Source organism: Pseudorasbora parva, chromosome 3, assembly GCF_024679245.1.
Source record: "Pseudorasbora parva isolate DD20220531a chromosome 3, ASM2467924v1, whole genome shotgun sequence".
In the NCBI taxonomy this organism is placed as follows: Eukaryota; Metazoa; Chordata; class Actinopteri; order Cypriniformes; family Gobionidae; genus Pseudorasbora; species Pseudorasbora parva.
In genome coordinates, this window is record NC_090174.1 from 29,276,069 (window position 1) to 29,301,439 (window position 25,371).

At 36.3% G+C, this 25,371-nt stretch overlaps 2 protein-coding genes across 3 annotated transcripts in view; both read left to right on the forward strand.

Moving 5' to 3' along the window:
* Positions 1-2,516: 2,516 nt before the first annotated feature.
* Positions 2,517-3,652, forward strand: LOC137071875 (C-X-C motif chemokine 11-6-like). The gene is made up of 4 exons (XM_067440086.1): positions 2,517-2,712; positions 2,810-2,936; positions 3,034-3,123; positions 3,281-3,652. The coding sequence occupies exons 1-4, from the start codon at positions 2,655-2,657 to the stop codon at positions 3,300-3,302; spliced, it is 297 nt and encodes a 98-aa protein (XP_067296187.1). The 5' UTR covers positions 2,517-2,654; the 3' UTR covers positions 3,303-3,652.
* Positions 3,653-8,663: 5,011 nt separating this feature from the next.
* Positions 8,664-25,371, forward strand: part of flot2a (flotillin 2a) — a 41,117-nt gene continuing 24,409 nt past the window's right edge. For both annotated transcript variants that reach the window (XM_067438358.1, XM_067438357.1), the window contains exons 1-2: positions 8,664-8,899; positions 17,899-17,980. In XM_067438358.1, the coding sequence (XP_067294459.1) occupies positions 8,851-8,899; positions 17,899-17,980 (131 nt within the window). In that variant the 5' untranslated portion in view covers positions 8,664-8,850. The remainder of the gene's footprint in view (positions 8,900-17,898; positions 17,981-25,371) is intronic.

A 25,371-nucleotide genomic window follows, 5' to 3' on the forward strand; every position in this document is an offset into this window, starting at 1 on the left:
ATTTTTATCATTAAATTATGAAAAATAATGAACTTTATCACAATATGCTAATTTTTTGAGAAGGACCTATAGCTGAATGGAGAAGTTGTAATGAAGTGTTGGGTTGGCTGAGACCACAAGGTTGAGTTGAAGGTCTTTCATCCAGAGATTTGAGCAGCTACTGTTGCATCATCTGTTTGGAATTAGAGGCGTTTCATCAGCATAGCAGTGATGGGAACAGCTAATGTTTCTGAATGACAGAATCCAGTGATGACATGTTGGAGAAGAGACGGGGTCAAAGCACCCCAGAACACTCAAAAAAATCCAGAAAATAGGGTATAATGTACTGTATTCATTTGATGGAATTTTCCATATTTCTTTTTTTACAGGTGTTTTACCTGTATTTAGAATTTTGAACTTCATTGCATTCTATATTATATCCATAGTATCTATAATTACTGGATACGCTGCCAGTAATTTTTCTGTTATTTTACAGTTTTTAGTTTTTTTTACAGTCATAGCTGTTCTGACCTACCTGAGAGGTAAGCCATAACCACTGGAATGCGGTTCCTAACATGCCCTGTGGTTAACCTTGTCAAAAGCAGCAGTCAAGTCAACTTTATTTATATATAGTGATTTTTTACAATGCCGATTGTTTCAAAGCAGCTTCACAGTGTTAACAGGAAAATAATGCAACAGAATTTAACTGAGCCGCTCTGTAGAAAACTATGGAGCTAGAAATATGACAAAATTATCTGAATTTGAATTGTATAAATCTGAATTATTGATGTGTAATCTAACAAAATTGAATATTATGTTGTATTTTACATAGTTCTGAATTGGAATTTTTAAATATTGAATATATAACATTTGAAATTGAACACATCTGAAATGTTTTTATGTCGAAATTGTATAGACAGGTATTTTCAAACAGCAGATATTTTGTTCTGAATTAATAGACTGCAAATATTCTGTTTTTGAAAATACAGTTTCAAGATTTCAGATGAAGAAGAAATTCAGATCATCAAATTCAATATTCTAAATTTCAAACTGCAGAAATTCAGATCTTACAGAAAGTAGACCAGAAGCCATCATCAGGGAAGAGTAAAGGATGTCAGAAAAGTCAAATGGAGGACCATCTGCACATTTCATTTGTAAATTGGCCAGAGTAAAACTGACACCCCGACTGAGCCTGGTTTCTCCCAAGGTTTATTTTGCCACAGTCACCTTTGGCTTGGCTTGCTCAGTTGGGGGACACAAACATTTCAACTAAATATCCAAATAAATTTAATTACTAAACTTATATATATATATATATATATATATATATATATATATATATATATATATATATATGGTTATTTATATTTCATTGACACTATGATAATTTACATTAGCTGGATATCATCCCTGTTTACTATGGAGCTAAAAAAATACCGGGTGCTGATTCATATTTCATGATTATTATTCTGGCAACATTACAGGTCAAAAGTCACATTAGATCTGAATATCCAAAAGATTGGCGGCATCACACGGGAAATTATTTTTTGTTTAGGATGACATGTAGATTAAACAATTATTAAATAGGAATATTCAAAGGATTGGAGTCATTATGCCGGGTTTTGAGACAGCAATACTGTAGACATGATGAAGTATAAGAGCTTGTTCAAGTACTGGAGAGAGCTAAACCATTTAGTGCTTTAAGAAACAAGATTTTAAACATGCAATGTTTAATAAAGAGCCAGTGCAGTGTTGACAGAACTGGGCTAATATGATCACACAGAACCAACAAGATGAGTGGGCTACTAATGAACTGCTATTGCCAGTCTCAGAGCTTCAAAAACCAAAAACAGGGCAGTGTAAGAAAGGTAAGAGATAAAAGGGTGATGGAAAAATATTTACAGAAGAAACTCATACAGAATTTATTATGAATGTAGATGTACACATAGTGAACAATTCATTTGGACTAAGCATCCCATCGGAAATGGGATCCAAGATGTAGATGTGCTTGTTTCTTCACAAATTCAGATTTTTAACTCCAACCATTGCACCGTGCCAGTCGTATAATGCATGTCAATGGGGTGTAATTATATGAGAGTAAAAAAAAAACATGCACAAACAACTATTAAACCCTGCATCTTGTGACGACACATTTATGTCTTAAAGACACGAAAAGATGGGTCTGTGAGAGAAACCAAACAGTATTTATATCATTTTTTACCCCAAATACAACAATATGTTCAACAACATTGAGCTGTTAAGACTTTAATGTGTCACCACGAGCCGCAGGGTTACATTTCAAGTTGTTTGTGCATGTTTTTCTTACTCTCATAGAATTAACCCCTTTAACATGCATGATTGGCACAGTGCAACAGTGGAGTTAAAAATCGTCATTTGTGTTGAAGTAACAAACACATCTACATATTGGATGCCCTGGGGGTAAGTAGATAAACATAACATGTTCCTTCCTCATTCTTGGAAAGGTCAACTATCACATTTGCTGAGTGAAAGTGTTTCTGAGAAATGAGACCAGTTCAGATGCCGAACTATAGAAACAACAACTGAAATCTTATCAGGGTTTTCCCTGTTAAGAGCATAAAACACAGCAGATGAACTCAATCATCCATAACTTCATTAATTAGCCATTTGGGAGGTGAAGACAGAAGATCGATACTATGACAACTTTTACAGCTATGGTTGTTCTAGTCTGCCTGCTTGCTGTAGAGGTGAAAAGTGAGTTTTTTTAATATTGTGCATTTATATTGTGAAACAATCATTCAAAGCTTATGGTATTAGCTTATGGTAAAATGCATTGATTTTTCTCCTTCAGGCCAGGCTAGAGCTCCAAAGGGCAGGTGTCTTTGTGCTGACCAAGGAGTAAACAGGGTTCCTCAAAAACTGATTGAGAAGGTTGAAATCATACCACCAAGTGCCTCTTGTGAAAACCAGGAGATTGTGTAAGCACAAATCAATATTAACATATCCATTTCTCTTAACATACATCTCTGTTTAAATATGTTGACTGACGTAATCATGCTCGATGTGTTTTTGCAGTGTCACTCTGAAAAATGTCACAGAGCAGAAATGCTTGAATCCAGAATCTAAATTCACACAGAAATACATCATGAAGGCTCTTAAAAAGAGGTTAGCATAACTGTTTAATATCATATTTTGGTTATGCTGTATGCTATAAAAGACACAAACCCCTCAAACTTGCTGAGTAAGAAACACAGTAAGAAAATAATGTCCGTACTAAGCAGAGAAGAGAGACTCACTATCGACTGTTTCTGATTATTTTCAGAAGCCTGCAGAAGAAAGCTTGAAATATGAATCCAGTTGAGCGAAGTGAAGAACAAATTATATTAACACCAAGCAATCAGCAACCAATATATGTGTGTGACAAGAGTTGAACTGAAAATATTTAGATGACATTTTCATGTTATTTTTGATTTTATATTTTAGAATTCCTCATGCAGTTTAATGTTTATTAATGTTAATCTTTGGTTAGCTTATAACAATGATCATTAATCACTGTTGCACATTTTAAAATAGTAATGCAAAACATCATATAGCTTTTGTGTGACATTTGTGTATTGCTATATAATCATTATTTTGAACATAAAATGTGAATTAAAATTATATTCAACAAGAATTAAACAGTCATTGTTACATATATTAGCCTGTTTGTAAAGAATTTATTCAATCTAAATGTGAACATTGCATTTTGAGCCTAATTTTAAGTTTCAACATATTAGTTGGAATGATAAGTCTACATTTAACTCATTTAGTTCTATAGAAAAATAGAAAGCAAAGATGAACAATGCAACAACTGAACATCCAAACTTATGTAATGCTATATTATTCTTTTTTTAATATAATTTTTAACTGGACTAATAAAAATATATATATATATATATATATATATATATATATATATATATATATATATATATATATATATATATATATATATATATATATATAAAATTTATTTATATTTTATATACACATAAAAAAGTTTAGGTGAATGTTTTGGTTTTGGAACATATCTTTCCAGACAACAATAAAGCTTAACTGTTGAGGCCCATGCCTCTTACATATTTATATTTATGTTATAAGATATTATAACTGTCCATGTTATATGAGACCAAGCCTCATATGACATTGCAATGGGCTTCATCCTGGCTGGTTTCTTTTATGCTGATGCTGGGAAATGGATATTGATAGTCTATGCCCGTCATCTTATTATTGTAATGGTAAATGCCACAAAAATCCATAAAAATAAATGGATTTGTTGCATACATTGTTGACAAGCCTGCACATGTTTGAATAATATATTATGGACTACCAAAACCACACAACCATGATTTGGATTCATTGTGTTAATAACTTTTTCATAAATAAGATATGACGTGTGCCATAAGTCTGCATGGTCACAAAATCCTTGAGTATGATGAAGGTAAACAGATTTGCTTTGCTATTGGAAAAGGTTATTCTCTACTTTTTTTCTCGTTATTTCACATCTGCTCTCGGTCTTCTCTGTATTATGAATTATGTTGACACGTGGCAAATTTCCCCATTTGTAAGTCGGGTAAAACCATCTTCTAAGTCGAAGAGAGAGCTCACACTCTATATTTTCTATGAAACTTAAGTAGAACTCAGTGTGGAAGGCGAGGATATCACTCCCTAACACTGATTTATGGGCAAGATAAGAAAACTGATCATAACGCCTAAACAAATCATAGGCCTGTGTATCAAACAGGTCACATAAGAATATATAACCAATTAAAAAAAATTATGTGCCAGGTGGCACATCATTTATCTCCTGAAATGTCTTGTGAAATAACCTTTGAAAGCCAACCTTGATTTAAAAAAAAAGAAAATGGAGAACCAGCATCCAAAAAATCCATAGCAAATTTGACTCCAAAGTTGCCTGCCATTGTATCAACTCAGGTCAATGGCAGGTCTATTAGTTTCTGTAATTTAATTACTTCACCTTTGAAAGAGTAAAGCAAGGGATTACTTTTAATACTATTTATTCCTGTAATTTATTTACAGTTACTTCTGATGTAATTGAACTAAATACTTTTTAGATACTGTAAAACAATTATATATAATACAATAGTGGAAATAACACTATTCAAAACAAATCGTAGTTTGATGACGCAAAGTGTGAGCGCAGCATCTTGGGAGATGTGGTCTTCTCATCACAGCCGGTGGAAAATAAGACTCGGGCAGTAATCACGTTCATGCATGCGGTTATTAACGTTACTGTAGTCTAAAGCAGAGCAGGACCGAGTGTTATGGACCTGAGCAAAGCTGCTGGAGCGACTGTTAAACAAATACCCGCCTCGCGAATACCGGGACTTTTATTATGACGGGACGAGACACATTCGCCGGGCGCCTGCACAGATCCGCTCTTCCGGTTATGATTTTGAGGTAATGGAGCTCTGTTTATCATATTAGATACATTTAAGTGTGTTCAAAACGATGTTATGACTTTACTCCGTGCGTTCACTTGTTCACACTGCTAAGAGTAAAGCGCTCCTGCCAAATAAAAGCCGAAACCGAGGGTAACGCAGATATGACGCAATTGACAGGCGACTCCCTCAAATGCAATGCTGCAACGTCCCTGTCCTTAGTTAAAATAGCAATTTTCTCACAATTTACAAATAGTTGGAAACTTCTGGGATATTGTAGGTACTCAACTGAACAAAATATATAACACCAGCCTAGTGTTTTTTGGATATTTTACTGCAAAAATACTACATAGTTCACCTTTAATAAGAAAAATGTATGGCTAGTTTTATATGTGACCCTGGACCACAGGGTAAAAATGTTTAATTAAGATTTATATATCATCTGAAAGCTGAATAAGCTGATAAGCTTTTCATTGATGTATGGTTTGTTAGGACCGGACAATATTTGGCCGATATATTAACCATTTGAAAATCTGTACAAAAATGTAGTCCTTCGTAATACGGAAGCCCTGAACGGCCATGGACTTAATTTTCTTGTGATCTCGAGATAACAAAAGCTGTTAACATGTTAATTAACATGTATAAATTATCAAAAGCACATGGGAGTGCCTTCAGAAGGATGGCAGTTTATTCTGTAACGATTTTAAAAATCGTTTAGAGTTTTGATTCTGCCCATTTTATTTTCCTCATTTGTTTGAAATAAAATTACATTACATAATTTTTTAGTATCCTACTATCCTGGATAGGTTGTGACTGGTATCATGTGTGTTCCTTCTATGCTATTCCTTTAAAAAGAGGTACAATGCTCCATATTTCTAAAAAACAAACAAACAAACAAATCAAAACAAAAACAGATATTTAGGCTGCTGATTAAAATGGCGTCTTAAAGATGCACAATACGATGCAAATAGAACACAGTGACATCAAATTTATTAAACAGTACGTTTATTAGCCTATATAACCTATCACACCAAACGCTATTGCTATAGCAAACTAATCACATTAAACCATTTAACATTAGTTAAATGAATTACTTAATGCACACAGTATTGCACAAATTATAGCGATATAGTGATCACGAATGGTCTTCAACGCGTTCAATCTGGAAGTAACACAGGAAGGTGCAAGGCTATACAACACCGGCGCACCCCATAGTTAGTTGGTTTTATACTGCCACCTGTTGACGCAGTTGTGTAACTTAGAGAAAATTATGTTTTAATCACCAGACAAGAACTGCCTTAATTCTATGTGGCATTGATTCAACAAGATGCTGAAAGCATTCTTTAGAAATGTTGGCCCATATTGATAGGATAGCATCTTGCAGTTGATGGAGATTTGTGGGATGCACATCCAGGGTACGAAGCTCCTGTTCCACCACATCCCAAAGATGCTCTATTGGGTTGTGATCTGGTGACTGTGGGGTCATTTTAGTACAGTGAACTCACTGTCATGTTCAAGAAACCAATTTGAAATTATTTGAGTTTTGTGACATGGTGCATTATACTGCTGGAAGTAGCCATCAGAGGATGGGTACATGGTGGTCATAAAGGGATGGACATGGTGAGAAACAATGCTCAGGTAGGCCGTGGCATTTAAAAAATGCCCAGTTGGCACTAAAGGGCCTAAAGTGTACCAAGAAAACATCCCCACACCATTTCACCACTACCATCAGACTGCACAGTGGTAACAGGGCATGATGGATCCATGTTCTCATTCTGTTTAAGCCAAATTCTGACTCCACATCTGAATGTCTCAACAGAAATCGAGACTCATCAGACCAGGTAACATTTTTCCAGTCTTCAACTGTCCAATTTTGGTGAGCTTGTGCAAAATGTAGACTCAATTGTAGACTCCTATTTGTAGTGGAGACGAGTGGTACCCGGTGTGGTCTTCTGCTGTTGTAGCCCATCCGCCTCAAGGTTGTGCGTGTTGTGGCTTCACAAATGCGTCGCTGCATACCTCTGTTGTAACGAGTGGTTATTTCAGTCAAAGTTGCTCTTCTATCAGCTTGAATCAGTTGGCCCGTTCTCCTCTGACCTCTATCATCAACAGTTTCGCCCACAGGACTGCCGCATACTGGATGTATTTCCCTTTTTATATCATTCTTTGTAAACCTTAGAAATGGTTGTGTGTGAAAATCCCAGTAACTGAGCAGATTGTGAAATACTCAGACCGGCCCGTCTGGCACCAACAACCATGCCACGCTCAAAAATTGCTTAAATCACCTTTCTATCCCATTCTGACATTCAGTTTGGAGTTCAGGAGATTGTCTTGACCAGGACCACACCCCTACATGCATTGAAGCAACTGCCATGTGATTGCACTCTAAAAAATGCTGGGTTAAAAACAACCCAAGTTGGGTTGAAAATGGACAGATCCAGAAATGTGGTTATTTGAACTAATTGAATGGACCCATTCAAACAACCCAATTTCTGGGTGTGTCCATTTTCAACACAACTTGAAATATACAGGATATATAGGAAATTTACTAAATATCTTCATGGAACATGATCTTAACTTAATATCCTAATGATTTTTGGCACAAAAGAAAAGTGTATATCGGTAATTATGACCCACACAATGTAGCTATTGTTTGCTATTACCAGAAATATACCCGTGTGACTTATGAGTCCAGTGATTTTGTTGTCCAGGGTCACATATTTATTTTTAATTAATGTCTATAATAATAATAATAATAATAATAATAATAATAATAATAATAATAATATATTTAATTTATAACAATCTTTTCATTCCAAAGAATCTCAAAGTGCAAATCTATCCTTGAATCACTAGCCTAGATTCATATGGGATTTAGAAAGTAGGCTAGCCTAATTATATACTTTTTGGAGCAAATCATTTGTACACTCTAAAAACAACAATTTAGGTTATTTATTTGGCAACCCATTGCTGGGTCAAATATGGATTAACCCATGTGGGTTATTTTAACCTAGGGGTTGGGTTGAAATAAATAACCCAGCATTTTTTAGTGTGTAGCTACACAGTTATCTAATTACATTATTAAAGATGTAATTAGTAACTAGTAATTAATATTTTTTAGAGTAACTAAACTGTTTATCAGGTGCTGAACAAGGACAACTTTGAATTCTAGAATTTACATTTCCCGAACTCTTTAAATACTAACTGATGGCGCCCTCTACTGGAACGTTGAATAATAACCCAGATTTACCGTGTATAGAGTACAGTCGTCATATCTCTGAAAGGGCGGTGACTAATGGTGCATGCAAGCAGAAATCTTATGGTGTACACAAGGCTATATTGAATGCCTCCTGTTTTTACTGTTTTTATCACACTATTCCGCCATCCTCAAGGAAAAACGAAGCAGTTTTACATTCTGAACAGTTTTTTATAGTCGACGGGCAGGAAAAATATGGGGAATTGCCACACAGTTGGACCAAACGAAGCCTTGGTGGTATCAGGTAACCTATCAACTGCCTTGTTTTTCCTCAACGCAGTCCGCTAGATTTTTTTAATAATCTCACTGTGTTCATCCGACCTAACGTAGAATGTGTTTGCGATCGTAAATGTATGATATTCGATAGTGTAGCAGTAACGTTGCGCTTATTTTCTCAAGTGTTTCAGTCAAATATTGTGTTTGCCTCGTTGCATTGTAATGTTGCATGATAAAAGTCAATCTACGTTACCACAGCCTCGACGCGTCGTGTGTCTCTCTTGTTCTGTTCTGTTCTGTTTGATTTCGACGTGGATGCGCAATGAAACTCGCTCTCTTTAAATCCTCTTGGTCTTAAATATCGATCGATTGATAGTTGTTCAGATTAAACACACGTGACTTACATGCTTTTTAACTGTGCATTGTATTTCCATTTTATTTGTTACTGCCACGTCGTGTACGTTAGCCTATGATGATGAAGTCAGACTATAAACGTGTTTATAATCTGAATGAGGCAGTCAAGTGATGTAAACGAATAAACTTATTAAGCAGAAAAGGTGCTGCTTTACTTTACATTATCCCTTAGTCTATTCCTGTTTTTAAAAATCGGGAATTGTCAACACGTAGTTGGGACCAAATTAGTGATAAACATTACATTCCTATTAAATAATTAGGGGGGCAAAATTGTTTTTGCAAAAACAAGGTTTATCGCTAAACACCACAGGTTGTGTAAAAATATTATTAAAAACATAATTAAATTAGCATTAGTATTATTAGTAGTAGTAGCAGTAGAATAAAACAAATGTTTTAGCTATACTTTCTGCCATGTTGTAAAAAGGTGCATGGGTGTCAGTTTTTACAGAATCTTACTATATATATATATATATATATATATATATATATATATATATTAGGTTTTTTTGCACAATATAAAGTTTTTACATTTTATGAAGTTTAAGTCAAAATTATATAATTGTCTGATTTTAATTGTTTGATACAGTCAAAAAGGTCAAGATGTTGACCTTGCAAAATCTACATGTGGCCAAAATATACTTTTGAAATTGGATGATACAACTATAACTACTTTTCACTTTTTAAAAATATGTTTTTTTTAGTTTATCAAACAAATCTAATTTAAATGACCAAATTATTTCATCGTTTTGACATTATCTGCCTAAAACTGTTTTCTCTAACTGTACAGTTTCCTGAAGAGTCATTTCCTCTTTCCTTAACTTGCCTGAACATTATGTCTGTATTGATCATGTTTTATGAAATGAAGTCACATGATAGAGACATCAGTGTGCAATGATTCTAGCAACAGCTGAGGATTGCACACTAATAGCTGATGGCCAGCAGGGAATCTGCTGGAATAGTTTCCAGTCCAGGGAACGCACTTACTATGTACATAGATTTGTAAGGAATTTCCTCACATATCTCACATACCTATTGGTTACAAGCCCCCACTTTCTATACATATCACATGCTGAGCACATCAGGATCCCATACTGGTGCTTAAACTTAAGGCAGCATGACCTGGTTGCTATAGCATTTAAAGCTGAATGTAAAACATCCTAGTTTATCTCCCTGAACTCCAGAGGCCTGTTGCATGAAGCTAGCTGAACAAACTGAGTTTCAGAGTAGGTTTAGATTTGACAAATCCAGATAAATCCAACCTGGTTTAGATCAAGTTCAACCGTTTCTCAAAGCTCGGTATAAACTTTCGCTGTCAACTCAGGTTTAATCCAGAGTTAGTGATCAACTCTCAAGTGTGTACACCTGAAAGTGTGACACGTGCGGCAAACAGCCAATCACAGTGTCCGTTTGATTCACTTCTCTTCTGAAGATTGAGAGATTTATTATGAAAATAAATGTGGTTACAAGGCAGAAATATACACTGCTGCTGCAGTGAAAGTTTGAGAAGGCAGCTGAAAGAATATCTGACTATATCAATGCATGATGTGAATCAAAGAAATATGCCTAATAATTATAGGTTCCCAAAGAGCTCAAATGAATACACGTTGTTTAAAAGAATTAGGAATGCATGTATTATATTTATATTACTATGTGGCTACTTGTCAATTAATATATTTATATGAACATATGAATTCAAAGTGCTTATAATTCATATAATAAATAATTAGCACCAGAAGATGCACAATTTTATTTCTAAAGTTGTCTCATTATAAACTGCTTTAATTCGGAACGAGATACAGGGGGTGTGGCTTTATTGCATCTTTACTTGCAGCTGATTGCTCCATTTTGGGTTTTTGATCTCTAACCCAGAATAAAACCTGCTATACAGCAGGTTAGTGTAGTGTAAGTTACCATGGTGATGAACACAGATAAAAACCAATCCTACGGTGTTCATTTTAGGACATCCTCAAACCTCAGTCATACGATGAAAAGGCATCATGCCTCAGACTAAACGTCTTCAGACGTTTATGAAACAAATGTTTACGGACTCAGACTAAAAGGCATCAGACGAAACGGACTGAGTCCGAGTCCGTTCCGTCTGATGCCTTTTAGTCTGAGTCCATTTCGTCTGATGCCTTTTAGTCTGAGTCCATTTCGTCTGATGCCTTTTAGTCTGAGTCCATTTCGTCTGATGCCTTTTAGTCTGAGTCCGTTTCGTCTGATGCCTTTTAGTCTGAGTCCGTTTCGTCTGATGCCTTTTAGTCTGAGTCCGTTTCGTCCGATGCCTTTTAGTCTGAGTCCGTTTCGTCCGATGCCTATTAGTACGAGACTTGACACCTGACGTTGTTTTTCCTGAGACCTGATGTCTTTCAGTCTGAGGCACGATGCCGTTTTGTTTCATAACTGAAGACGTTTAGTCTGAGGCATGATGCCTTTTCATCGTATGACTGAGGTTTGAGGATGTCCTAAAATGAACACCGTACAAGAAGGAAAAAATGTGGTCAGCAGCCAACCGCTGTGAGGTTCAGGTAGTGACGTCTGTGTTGAGCGTTCAAAAATATGTGTTGTGCCGGAGTTTGTGCTGGATTTACTGTGTAAATCATATTGCTTGGACATTGGATGCTTTGCAGTTTTTATTAGGGCTGGGCAAGTTAACACGTTATTATCGCGTTAACGCATTAATTAATTAACGCCGACAATTATTTTATCGCACATTAACGTAGTTATTTATTATTACCGGTATATTGAAAGCCCGTTGCTCACTGCCTCTGAATGCACATACAGACAAACCATTGGTCACAGGAGAATACAGTTCTGTCTGTAAACCAAGGGCTTGACATTTTTTGTCTATCAAAATTGAGCAGCAATATATTCACAGAAGAAACATACCGGGGTAAAACTGAGTTTTTTGAAGTTGTTGATATTTATGATTTATATATTGTTAATAACACAAGTCGACTTTGCAATCGTGAATTGTATAGCATGAGTGGTGTAGCCTAGTTCAGTAAACAAGTAGCCTAATTAATATTAAGTTACTTACATTTTTAGATCCATACAACCTTTTTTGTTCCATTTCACCCATGATTTCACCAATGAAAATAGTTCCAAAAGAAGGCAACACTCAGAGCGGTGTTTTGTTACTAAATGATTCAGTGTTTTGAATGAATCATTTGAATGAACGACTCAATGACTCACTTATGAAGACGATCACTTGCTGCCCCCTATTGGCAGTTATGTTTAAAAGTATGATTACATGTTTTATTTAGAACATCAATCTTATAACATTATTTATTGCAGCTGTATTTTTTGCAGTTTAAATTATTTAATTTGATTGGTAACAGCCTATAGTGTCTTTACTATTATAACTGAATTTATTATTCAAATGTAAGAATTTAACAGGAAAGATGATGCATATTTAAAAAGATTTTTTTAAAAAAAGGCCTTTATACAATTCAATAACGCCCTGGGGTGAATATCACAAATATGCAGATTTAAAAAGGCCTATGTAAAAGCTGACAAAACACTGATGAGAATATTACTACAGAATCAATATTTGTATACCACCAATTTTAATTTTAATTCATGTTTAAGTTGATAAACACCTTATTTGTTTGAAGTGTTTGCAAATGTTATTGCACTTTTGTTCATATAGCAGCACTTTTGTATTCATTATTAAATTTTGCTCATACTGCGATTAATCGTGATTAATCACAGAAAACCATGCGATTAATTGCGATTAAACATTTTAATCGTTGCCCAGCACTAGTTTATATTTAACATATTAGGGGTGTCTCCGACTAAGGATTTACACATTTGAATCAGAATTTTAGAATCTCTCTATGGTCGACCGATAGTCGAATCATCTGTGTGTGTGTAAACCATAGACCGTAAAAAAATAAACGGTATAAACGGGTTGGGAAGGGCAGGACACTAGTCAGCAGAAGGCTAAGACTATTTTTGTTTTACTTTACACACGGCACACAGCCACCACTTTTAATAAAGTGATCAAAACTATACACTACACATTCGTAAATGAACCGTTCTCTTTTAACATTTAAAGGCCACGATCGAAATACAGAACATCACACAAATATATAAAAGAACATTTTGATAAATAAACCTAAAAAAATACCTGCCTAGAGAGGAAAAGGACACTTTGAGTGCGTTTATATGCACGTTCTTAAGCCGATTGCGCCTAAAAGGGGCCGCACACCGGACTGAAGCTCAGCGCCGTGTCTCAGGTATCTCACACCAGGCAGACGTGAACATTATGCGCAAGCTCAATTTTGATTCGACCTCTGACAGAAGAGCTGCACGGTGAGTGTATCTTGTAGCACAGGGTGAAATCAGTATATACATTCACGATTTGAGGGAAATATACATTTAATCACCGCGGACAGGCGTCAAATGCCGGCGTCGGTGTATATGTGTTCGAATTTTAAAGGCGCGGCGCGTCCGGTGCAAAGCTCAGTGCCCTTAAAGGGGCGATCGCTCAGCGCCGCGACACGTCTTTATAACACTAATATTGAGCACCCCCATATTGGCCAAAATGGTATAATCCTTGTTTCATAACACCCGCGAAGATTCGACCATGAGATCAGTGGTCGAATCCGGTCCTGCATATCGATGCACCGAATCTTCGACTATTAGGGGTCACCGCTATAACATATAACAACTTTGTTTCCAAATGCCCTTAGTAAAGATATGCTGTTCATTTTCTAAACTTTTGTAAACCCAGCCAGTATAATCACAATAAAAACATCCAAGCTGCAATTTTTTAACATATATACCAACTGCAAAGATTATGTAAACAGTATGATTTACGTTCTAAATCCAGCATAAACTCATTTCTTTAATGCTTGAACAGTAAGACATTTACTGGTGCACAAGCTGTTTTATTTGGAGCAGCTAGTCTAGTTGATTATTGACTTGAGCTGATTTCTGTAAACATTTAACCGCCATAGTGGTCTGGTTAGACTGTAACTATGAGTTGGGGCTTTCCAGTGATGTTTGTTGGTTGTGGTTTTAATGTTGAATCTATTGTTCAGGTTGTAAACCAGTTTGGCGAGGCTTGTATGAGATTTTTAACATTTGTAGGTGGTGAAAGTGGTGATTGACTGACAGCTTGTGAAATGGGCTGAATGATTTAGTTTTTTATAAAGAAAAGATATGATTTGAGTCAAATACATTTTAAATGAAATTGTATTTTAAAAAGTAGGGATGCACCAATACTATTTTTACAGAACCGATCCCAACCTGGTCTCATTTTGGAGTTTGCGTCACTTAACCAACACCATATTTTCGGCTTTTCTGACATACCAAGATTGCTCGATAGCTCAGCTGGTAGATTTGTACTTGCAATGCTGAAAGCTTGGGTATCCTGTGAAGAACGAGTCGTGATAAAAGAGCTCAAAGACGAGTTCAAAACACAAGCTAAAATCACATGGATACAATTGTATTTTTGTCACATTTGCTTTTGTTAACACTATCAGGTAGGTTTAGGGTTTAGTGTGGTTGTACAAAAACAAACATAACAAAACATGCCAGCTTCACGCACATCTGTTCAGAAAAAAACCTAAGCTTTTAGCAGCACTCTATGGACATTTGACTTTGAAACTGTCACGATATGTACATATTAGTACTAGGGATGTTAACGATTAATCGATGATCGATTAATTGTCGATAAGACGTTTAATCGATAAGACTTATCTATCATCAATTAAGCAGGATCATGCGTGTGCGTGCGTCTCAACCGTGAAACAGGAGGAAAAATGAAGCGAGCGCTCCGGAGAACCAGAGTTCTGTTTGGGACCATTTTACAGCTGGCGTTACACCTTCCTTCATCATGACTGCAAGTTTGCATGTGCATTCGCAGCCTTTTGTTTTGTGCAAATGTAAGTTGTAATATTGTGTTTATTTTGTGCAGGCCTATCTAAAGCTGATGTATCTCATAAGGATGCATTTGGTTAATAATTAACGTTAGAGGCGAGTGGTAGTAAGAGCGGTGATCAGGTGCAGCTCCAACAGCAATGCACAACTAATAATGACTTTGATTGGGACTGTCACATTACACAACATTAATGAGAACACCATTGTAATAAAACATTGTGAATTTGAATTATTTGGGTTTAGTTGCCTTGTGTTTCATTGCGTTGCTCCAGGAAGTGTTCGTGCACAATATAGCGCGCACGTAACTTAGTTCAAGTTCACTTGTGCATTCGCATCAGATTGTGCAGATGTAGTTTGTAATATTACATGTATTTTGTATATATGTGATCAATTTCATATAGGATGCGTTTCTTGTAGCTAAATAAAACGTGCTAGCAAAGGGCTGTTGTACCGGTTTTCATTCAGTGCTTCGGCTTTAGCGCATGCAGCTCTAACAGCAATGCATAATAACTATGATTGGGACTGTGACTGTCATATTACATAAGATTAATAACACTATTTTAATAAATGGTTGTAAATTCATTGGGTTTAGGTGCCGTGTTCAGAGCGTTGTTCCAGGAAGAGCGCGTGAACAACGCAAGTCCATTCTGAATATGAATATCAGCAACTCAGTTATGCAGATATAACTTGTAATCTTTAGTTTATTTCATGTAGATCTGATTAATCTCGTATAGGAAGCTTTTTGTTGAGTTAAATAATGCTCTAGCAAAGAGCTTTGTGTACAGTGTTGATTCAGGGCTTCAGCTCGAGCAGCTCAAACAGCAACGCACAACTAATAATAACTATGATTGGGACTGTCACATTACGTAACAATAATGAAAACACTATTTTAAAAAAGTGTTTTGAATTAATTGGGTTTAGGTGCCGTTTCGGCATGTTGTTCCAGGAAGTGTGTCCCCACATTCGGAATAACAGATCTGAGGCGCCGTTGGTGACTGTGATGTTGTAGAGGTTATGTTTATTAAATAAGTAATTTAATTAAATTATCAATCTCATCGACTAATTTCACAATCCTATAGCCCTTTATTTAGATTAAAAATCCTTCTCATACATTTTGGTGAGGAACATGCGTTTTGAGCAGCATTTTCACATGCTGTCGGCTATACGCCACTGCTGTAGACGCATATTGCAGTATTAAGGTTAACCATTAATCGATTAATTGATCATTATACCCTGATCGGTATACTACCCTGGATGCCAGCCAAAATCAGCCCTGCCCACAACTTTTGAGCTCGGGCAGTTCGGTCTGTACTTGAGCCATAGAGGAGTAATTATGCCCGAACAGAAGTTTTTCGGACCAATGAAATTGTCAGGGCGGGCTTTAGACGATGATGGACGGATGATAAACAGTAATCATTCATGTCATTAAAGCCACTTGGGTTGAATTTGTTCTTCTAATCTTAAACGGACAACTTGTTCGTATGCGTTCACCTTCACCATTTCTCTTAGACATGATGATCGTGTTCTTAAGTACTCTGTGTATCCTTAAATTCTCTTTTTACAAGATCGTTTACACTCATCTTTTTCTTCTAACGGTACTTATTCCAGTGTTCGTGCAGACAAGGTTGCCACGTTTTTACAACAAAACCTGCTAACTACTAGCTTAAAACAAGCCCAATAGCTTTTCGTTTGGGGGGTAAACTGTGTGTTATTTTGGCAAGGTTGCCTTCTCTAAAATTCGCATTCCTGGGTCTATATATCCCATAATTGAGGTTACTTCAACCCGCGGACATGGAAAACAATCTGCAGGAAAACTGCAGACTTGGCAACAGTGCAGTTGAGTTCTGTTGACATTTGACAACATTATGCATCGCTCCGTTGCTCTGATTGGTTGTAGGTCTATCCAATTGATGTTTTTTTCTGGTTCTGTTGAAACACGCCCCATAATCACAGCCCAATGGAGCAGTATTAGACTAATATTCTGACTAGAATTGAGTATGACGACATCAGGCATAAAATATATGAAAAACAAGTAAATGTATAGGGCCTATATGCTAAGAAAAGACATTTATTTAAATGTAAAACACAGCTTTTAATGAGACAGCAACATATTATAGATAGGGCAGAAAGGCTATTAATAATCTTTCATTCAATACAGAGTGGCACAAAGCACTTATGCGCATCCCACAATGCTTTCCTCCGCTGCATCTGTCTGTCATTCTCCATTCAGCTTTCAAACTGTGTGTCGTGTTCAGTTACAATAGTCAACACGATGAAACTCTCTCCAAGATGATTCAGTGTTCATGTTTGTAACTGAACGCGTTTGAAAGTTTAAAAGCTGCGTGTTGCAGTTTGACGTGAACTTGAATTTAATGACTTAAATATTCATCTGTACGTCATATTAAACAATGGAATGGCCTCAAAACACTTTTAATATAGTGCACGAAGCGTTGATGACCCTTTCTGAAGTGTTTGTGTGCCTTTTGTGGGGCACTAGGGCTGAACAATAATATTATAGGCACAGTATACCGTTACCCGATCCGGCAAATAATGGAATATCGTTACAGAATATCAGATCGGTGCGTCCCTAAAAAAAAAGATTTACTTTCATGTTAGCTTGCCCTGCTAGAATACCACAATGACTGCTTTAAACATGTGCTTTTGAAAGTGGGATCAATGTGGAATGTGAATTTTTACTAAATATGCCTGTGTTTATTTTCTCAGGTGGCTGCTGTGGCTCTGATGAGAAGAGATATACAGTGGGCGGCTGGGCCTGGGCATGGTGGCTTATCACCGACATTCAGAAGTAAGAATATCCATTCATCACATTCACTCCTTCTGTTATGTTTATCGTCTCACAATACAAACAACCATTCAACCACTGAATGAATGACTATTCTCCATTTCTGTACCTTTCAGTTCTTCTTGAGTGGGAATTAGGACTGTTTTAGAGACATGTCACAGCATGCTAACGTTTCTCTGGATAGACTATTATAACCTCTTGCGAATATAAAATGTCCATGCAACTCAGGAGTGCACACATATGTCCCTGTTGTGTTGCTTCCCAATCACGTTTAATACTGTCGACTTAAGGCCTACGGTATAAATAATTGATAGTAACCAAAATAACTAGTTTTCTAGCCAGAAAGGAAATAGCGTTGCTGTTCTCACACTGCATTGTAAAACGACAAGAATGGATGAATAAACGATAGGAGTGCCGTAATAGCTTACATATGTTATACACAAACATTGTTATTTCAGAACTGAACCCCCTCCACTCACATGAACTCACTTCATTAAGTCCTCCATATCCAGGGCCAGTGTTTGGAAAAATAAACAGAGTTAACAATGCTAGAGCGTAGAATGAAGTTCAGCTTCAATGGTTACAAATAGAGGTGCAGGCTCTACTGATAAATATATGTAGTCTTTCCGAAATCTTTAGAACTTCAGTTGAATAAAAAAATGATATGGGTTTTTTCACAATGTTTATTTTGTATAATTAAGAAACCTGTGTTATCATGTTTTAGTGCTGTCAATCGATTAAAAACGAGTTAATCACACAATTTTCCGTAATTAATCACATTAAATCATGCAAAACATTAAAGTGTTTAATATATTTTATTTCTTGTAATACTTCCACATTTAATCTTCAAAATAATGTAGAAACAACATAAAGACAGTATATTTTAAATATTTGTTTAATGGCATATTTTTACCAGCCACTGTGAATGAAGGCCAGTATCTCTGATACAATACTGATATCTCTATTACCTGGATTTCTTTCTCTCAATTTTAGCAATTAATTATAGCCATTTAACTTTACAGTATAATTGAAAGCTGTCGATTTTTACTTTTAATAGGCTTTAAAAAATATAAAACTTAATTTAAGTGAATTTAAAGGTTAGTTAACCCAAAAATGAAAATGTGATGTGTATCTGCTTACCCCCAGTGCATCCAAGATGTAGGTGTCTTTGGGTGCGTCTCAATCAGCTCCCTAGTTCACTAGTCAGGGCACTGATCAGGACGTAAGTCAATGGGCTGACTCCCTGATCAATGCCCTGACTAATGAACTAGGGAACTGATTGAGATGCACCATTTGTTTCTTCAGTAGAACAGAATATAAGATTTTTAACTTCAGCCGTTGCAGTCTGCCAGTCATAATGCACGTGAAGGGGTAACAACTCAGTAAAAAAAAACATGCTTAGACAACGTGCACAAAAACCCTGCTGCTCGTGATAACGCATTGATGTCTGAAGACATGAACCAATCGGTTTCTGTGAGAAACCGAACAGTATTTATGTTGTTGTTTTTTTTACCTCATATCCTGACGAATCTCATCTAGTGTTCCCATCCTTCTGTCTGGTAAGGTCAAATTGGCGTGATCATAGGTATATTATGTAGATGCCTCATTCAACTGATCCTAATGAGGAATCTATATATATATATATATATATATATCTATCTATATATATATATATATATATATATATATATATATATATATATATATATATATATATTAGGGCTGTCCTCGACTAAGGATTTAGACAATCGAATCAGAATTATCGACTCTCTCTATGGTCGACTGATAGTCGAATCATCTGTGTGTGTGAATGGGTTGGGAGGGGCACGACACTGTCAGCAGAAGGGTAAAACTATTTTTATTTTCCTTTACACACTGCACACAGCAACATCTTTGAATAAAGCGACCAAAACTGCCTGCCAACTGACAGACGAACTGACAATGGCTTTCCTATTTAGGTTTAAATAGCCTAAAAGGTAATGTGGTGGATAAAAATTAATAAACTGTTTTCTCATGTTAGATGTTAAAGCCGCGATTGAAATACAGAACATCACACAAATATATAAAAGAACATTTTGATAAATAAACCTAAAAAAATACCTGCCTAGAAAGGAAAAGAACACTTTGAGTGCGTTTGCATGCACGTTCTGAAGCCGATTGTGCCTAAAGCGGGTGAAGACGTACGCAAAGAGCTCAGCCCCGCGCCTCAGGATCTCACTCACCGCCACCTGACGTGCACATACACGCGAGCTCAATTTTGAATTGACTGACAGATTAGCTGCACGAAAGCACTCTGTGTTGCAGGAGGATTTTAAACAACTTCCTGAGTGGCCACGGACAGGCGCTGAATGCTGCCGCCGGTGTGTGTACACTCATTAAACGTGTTCTAATTTTAAAGGCGCGGTGCGAAGCTCAGCACCCTTAAAGGGGTCGCACACCGATGCTCAGCTCAGAGCCGCGACACGTGTTTAAAATATTGAGCACCCCCATATTGCCAAAATGGTATGATCCTTGTTTCATAACACCTGCGAAGATTCGACTGTGAGATCGGTGGTCGAATCAGGCTCCGCATATCGATGCATCGAATATTCGACTATTCGGGGTCACCCCTAATATATATATATATATATACATATACATATATACAGTCTTGTTCAAAATAATAGCAGTACAATGTGACTAACCAGAATAATCAAGGTTTTTAGTATATTTTTTATTGCTACGTGGCAAACAAGTTACCAGTAGGTTCAGTAGATTGTCAGAAAACAAATGAGACCCAGCATTCATGATATGCACGCTCTTAAGGCTGTGCAATTGGGCAATTAGTTGAAAGGGGTGTGTTCAAAAAAATAGCAGTGTCTACCTTTGACTGTACAAACTCAAAACTATTTTGTACAAACATTTTTTTTTTCTGGGATTTAGCAATCCTGTGAATCACTAAACTAATATTTAGTTGTATGACCACAGTTTTTTAAAACTGCTTGACATCTGTGTGGCATGGAGTCAACCAACTTGTGGCACCTCTCAGCTGTTATTCCACTCCATGATTCTTTAACAACATTCCACAATTCATTCACATTTCTTGGTTTTGCTTCAGAAACAGCATTTTTGATATCACCCCACAAGTTCTCAATTAGATTAAGGTCTGGAGATTGGGCTGGCCACTCCATAACATTAATTTTGTTGGTTTGGAACCAAGACTTTGCCCGTTTACTAGTGTGTTTTGGGTCATTGTCTTGTTGAAACAACCGTTTCAAGGGCATGTCCTCTTCAGCATAGGGCAACATGACCTCTTCAAGTATTTTAACATATGCAAACTGATCCATGATCCCTGGTATGCGATAAATAGGCCCAACACCATAGTAGGAGAAACATGCCCATATCATGATGCTTGCACCTCCATGCTTCACTGTCTTCACTGTGTACTGTGGCTTGAATTCAGAGTTTGGGGGTTGTCTCACAAACTCCCTGTGGCCCTTGGACCCAAAAAGAACAATTTTACTCTCATCAGTCCACAAAATGTTCCTCCATTTCTCTTTAGGCCAGTTGATGTGTTCTTTGGCAAATTGTAACCTCTTCTGCACATGCCTTTTTTTTAACAGAGGGACTTTGCGGGGGATTCTTGAAAATCAGAGGTGGAAAGTAACGAATTACATTTACTCGCGTTACTGTAATTGAGTAGTTTTTCTGTGTACTTCTACTTTTTTAAGTAGTTTTAAAAGTCTGTAATTTTACTTTTACTTAAGTACATTTTGATTAAACTATTGTACTTCTCTACATTTTAAACCACATCCGTTACTGAGTAAAAATAAATCATTAATGCAGAGTGGAGGGGAAAAAAACGCGATCCGGAAATGACTAATATTGAATAGAGGGCGCGGGGCGCGGGAGAGAACAAGCGCGCAAATATCAGATGGAGACGAACGGTCTATGAGACGAACGAGACAGACGTCAGTGACGCAGACTCAGGTGAAAGCAAAACGCCGTCGTGAACCCCTGGCTAGTGTGGAAATACTTTGGATATAGAAAAAAAATAACATGGTGTTGTCCTGGAGGATATCAAATTTGCACAAAAGGTGGATGCAAATGAAGAAACACATAGAACATGTTCGGGCACACATCCCTTTGTGCAAATAAAGGTATGTTTATAACTTAGGCCGATTGATTTCTGTGACGCAGAGCGAATCCCGGAATCCAGTCATGAACATTAACTTTACATTATAACGTAGATTTGGTGTAATACACGCAAACTGGTGGATAAACGAAAAACTCGAATGTAGAGCTGTAGGCCTTAGAAATAAATCAAATCGCGACATGGTCTGTGAACATTAAAGCACAACATTTGTAACGCTTGTGTCCGGGTGAAAAATGCGGATAGCTCACTTAATATATCTGGAGTGGATGCAAACACGGAGGCGATTGACGTCAAACAGATCGCGCTTTATTTCTCGCTGAACTCTGATCACAAACTCCATTTCCGTCCACAGCATTACTTAATAAAACAAAATAACTGACTGTTAGCAACAGAAAAAACAGAGAATAATCCCCACACATGGGAGCTCAACTCAGTGCGCACACACACAAGATGCAGAACTCGTTTTCAGGGAGCGCGCGCAGCTCTTAAAGGGGCCACACTATATTTCTACTCGTTACACATGATCTGCTTGTTCTCTCTCTGTGAATGAGCTGCTCCGTCTGCTACATATGGACTCTGTTATTCTTAAACATTAACGAATTAATGATAAAAAGTTGTTAATCTAATTCATAATAATTTATTGAATTTAGTTTATTAGACATGTTTTATTGAAATTTTGATAAACAAAATAAACAAATGGTTTTAAGTTTGTTATAATAAAGCATTTGTTCAACCAAATAAAAAAAAGACCAATCTTCTTCGTTCATTTAACATAATTTTAACTAGTTATAATTACCATCATTTAATAATAGGTACAGTAAATGTTTAATTGATGTTTTCTGAGATAGTTGTCATATCGTGAAAATCTCATCCTATCACAACCCTACAGGGGAGTCCCCCACCCCCACTGTAAAAAAAGTAACTAAGTAACTTTTACTCTGAGTACATTTTAAATGAGCTACTTTTTACTTTTACTTGAGTAAATTTTTAGACCAGTAATTTTACTTGTACTTAAGTAAAATTTCATTGAAGTAACAGTACTTTTACTTGAGTAGAATATTTTGTTACTCTTTCCACCTTTGTTGAAAATAGATTAGCTTCACACAGACGTCTTCTAACTGTCACAGTACTTACAGGTTACTCCAGACTGTCTTTGATCATCCTGGAGGTGATCATTGGCTGAGCCTTTGCCATTCTGGTTATTCTTCTATCCATTTTGATGGTTGTCTTCCGTTTTCTTCCACGTCTCTCTGGTTTTGCTCTCCATTTTAAGGCATTGGAGATCATTTTAGCTGAACAGCCTATCATTTTTTGCACCTCTTTATAGGTTTTCCCCTCTCTAATCAACTTTTTAATCAAAGTACGCTGTTCTTCTGAACAATGTCTTGAACGACCCATTTTCCTCAGCTTTCAAATGCATGTTCAACAAGTGTTGGCTTCATCCTTAAATAGGGGCCACCTGATTCACACCTGTTTCTTCACAAAATTTATGACCTCAGTGATTGAATGCCACACTGCTATTTTTTTTAACACACCCTCAACTAATTCAACTAATTGCCCAATTGCACAGCCTTAAGAGCGTGCATATCATGAATGCTGGGTCTCATTTGTTTTCTGAGAATCTACTGAACCTACTGGTAACTTGTTTGCCACGTAGCAATAATAAAATATACGAAAAACCTTGATTATTCTGGTTAGTCACATTGTACTGCTATTATTTTGAACAATACTGTATATATATATATATATATATATATATATATATATATATATATATATATATATATATATATATATATATATATATATATATATATATATATATATATATGATTGCTAAGTTTGACCTTACCAGACGGAAGTAATGACGGATGGGAACACTAGATAAGATTCATCTGTGTACAAACAAACAAATAATGTTCGGTTTCTCACAGAAACCGATCGGTTCATGTCTTCAGACATCAATCTGTCGTCTAGAGCAGCAGGGTTTTTGTGCACGTTGTCTAAGCATGTTTTTTTTTACTCTCATAGAGTTGTTACCCATTCACATGCATTATGACTAGCCGACTGCAACGGCTGAAGTTAAAAACCTTAATTTGTGTTCTACTGAAGAAACAAACACACCTACATCTTTGATGCACTGGGGGTAAGCAGATAAACACCACATTTTCATTTTTTGGTGATTCTGATATTCTCTAATGATAATCTATTCCCCCTTTGTTGTGTGTTCCCGGGGGCAGGGTTTATGTAAATTTCAGGGTTCATGATGTCACTAAACCGGAAGCTTGTGTAGTCCCTATCAGCTGTTGTTGTCCTTAAAAAGCAATTTCTTAAAAATAAATTTTCTCCCTTTGTTTTGAACTTTGAGTGTCGTAACTTTGCAGATATTGTTTATGCTCAAACAGCAACATTACACACTAACTAAAGTTTAAAAAGGGAAATCTTTCTACAGTGTTGTTGGCAGGGCAGCCATAGTGAATTTTCACGTTCTCGTCGGGAGGGGTGTGAATGCACAGTAAGAGTTGTTTTTTTCTTTCAGGCGTTATTCAGTCAAGAGTAGTGAGTGATCCTTTTTGTCCGTTCAAGCGTGAAAGACAACTCTATGCAGGACTGCCGTGCTGTCTGAAGCGGCAATCTGTACACGCATATTTGGGTGGTTGTTCACAGAGATCTGTTTCGCCAGTAAAGATTTTTTGCGCCTTATAGTGCTTGAATGGTTTAATAGCACTTGAGTGAATGATAGTGTGGTCATATACTGAAGCACAGCCAAAAGATCAGAAAACAGATTCCGTTTTAATTACGTAAAATATTTTTAATGTGTTAAACTTAACTTGACAGCACTACAAATGCTATATTTCATACAGTTTATTCTTTGCCCTAGGTTAGCAATTAATCCTGGTCATTTAGGTTTTTGAGGGTTTAAACTCGTAACCTTAAATTAACGTTCTAATTTGCATATTTACAGTGTCAATATCACTAATTGGATGAACTATTTAAATAACAGCTTGCCCTACATTAGACTTATTACTAAATATACAGCCACATTTTTTGACCAGAATAAAGCGTTTATTTTTTCTTCTCATTATTGGACATTTAGTTTTTTGCCTAAAAGTTATTTATAAAGGTAACCTGCTGTCATTCAGTATGACCTTTGTTTGTGTAGTGTACACAGTGCTTGTAGCTATCAGAACATTAGCAAGAGGACGACACATAATCTGAAAGAAATAAATGTACGGTTCATTTCCATTTTTTGTTCCCT

What these genes read in the sequence shown, in the direction of transcription:
- LOC137071875 (XM_067440086.1), top strand. Translation starts at nt 2,655, where the DNA reads ATGACAACTTTTACAGCTATGGTTGTTCTAGTCTGCCTGCTTGCTGTA. An exon ending in GCTTGCTGTAGAGGTGAAAA is followed by an intron (nt 2,713 to 2,809) that starts GTGAGTTTTTTT and finishes TTTCTCCTTCAG; the next exon opens with GCCAGGCTAGAGCTCCAAAG. An exon ending in ATGAAGGCTCTTAAAAAGAG is followed by an intron (nt 3,124 to 3,280) that starts GTTAGCATAACT and finishes GATTATTTTCAG; the next exon opens with AAGCCTGCAGAAGAAAGCTT.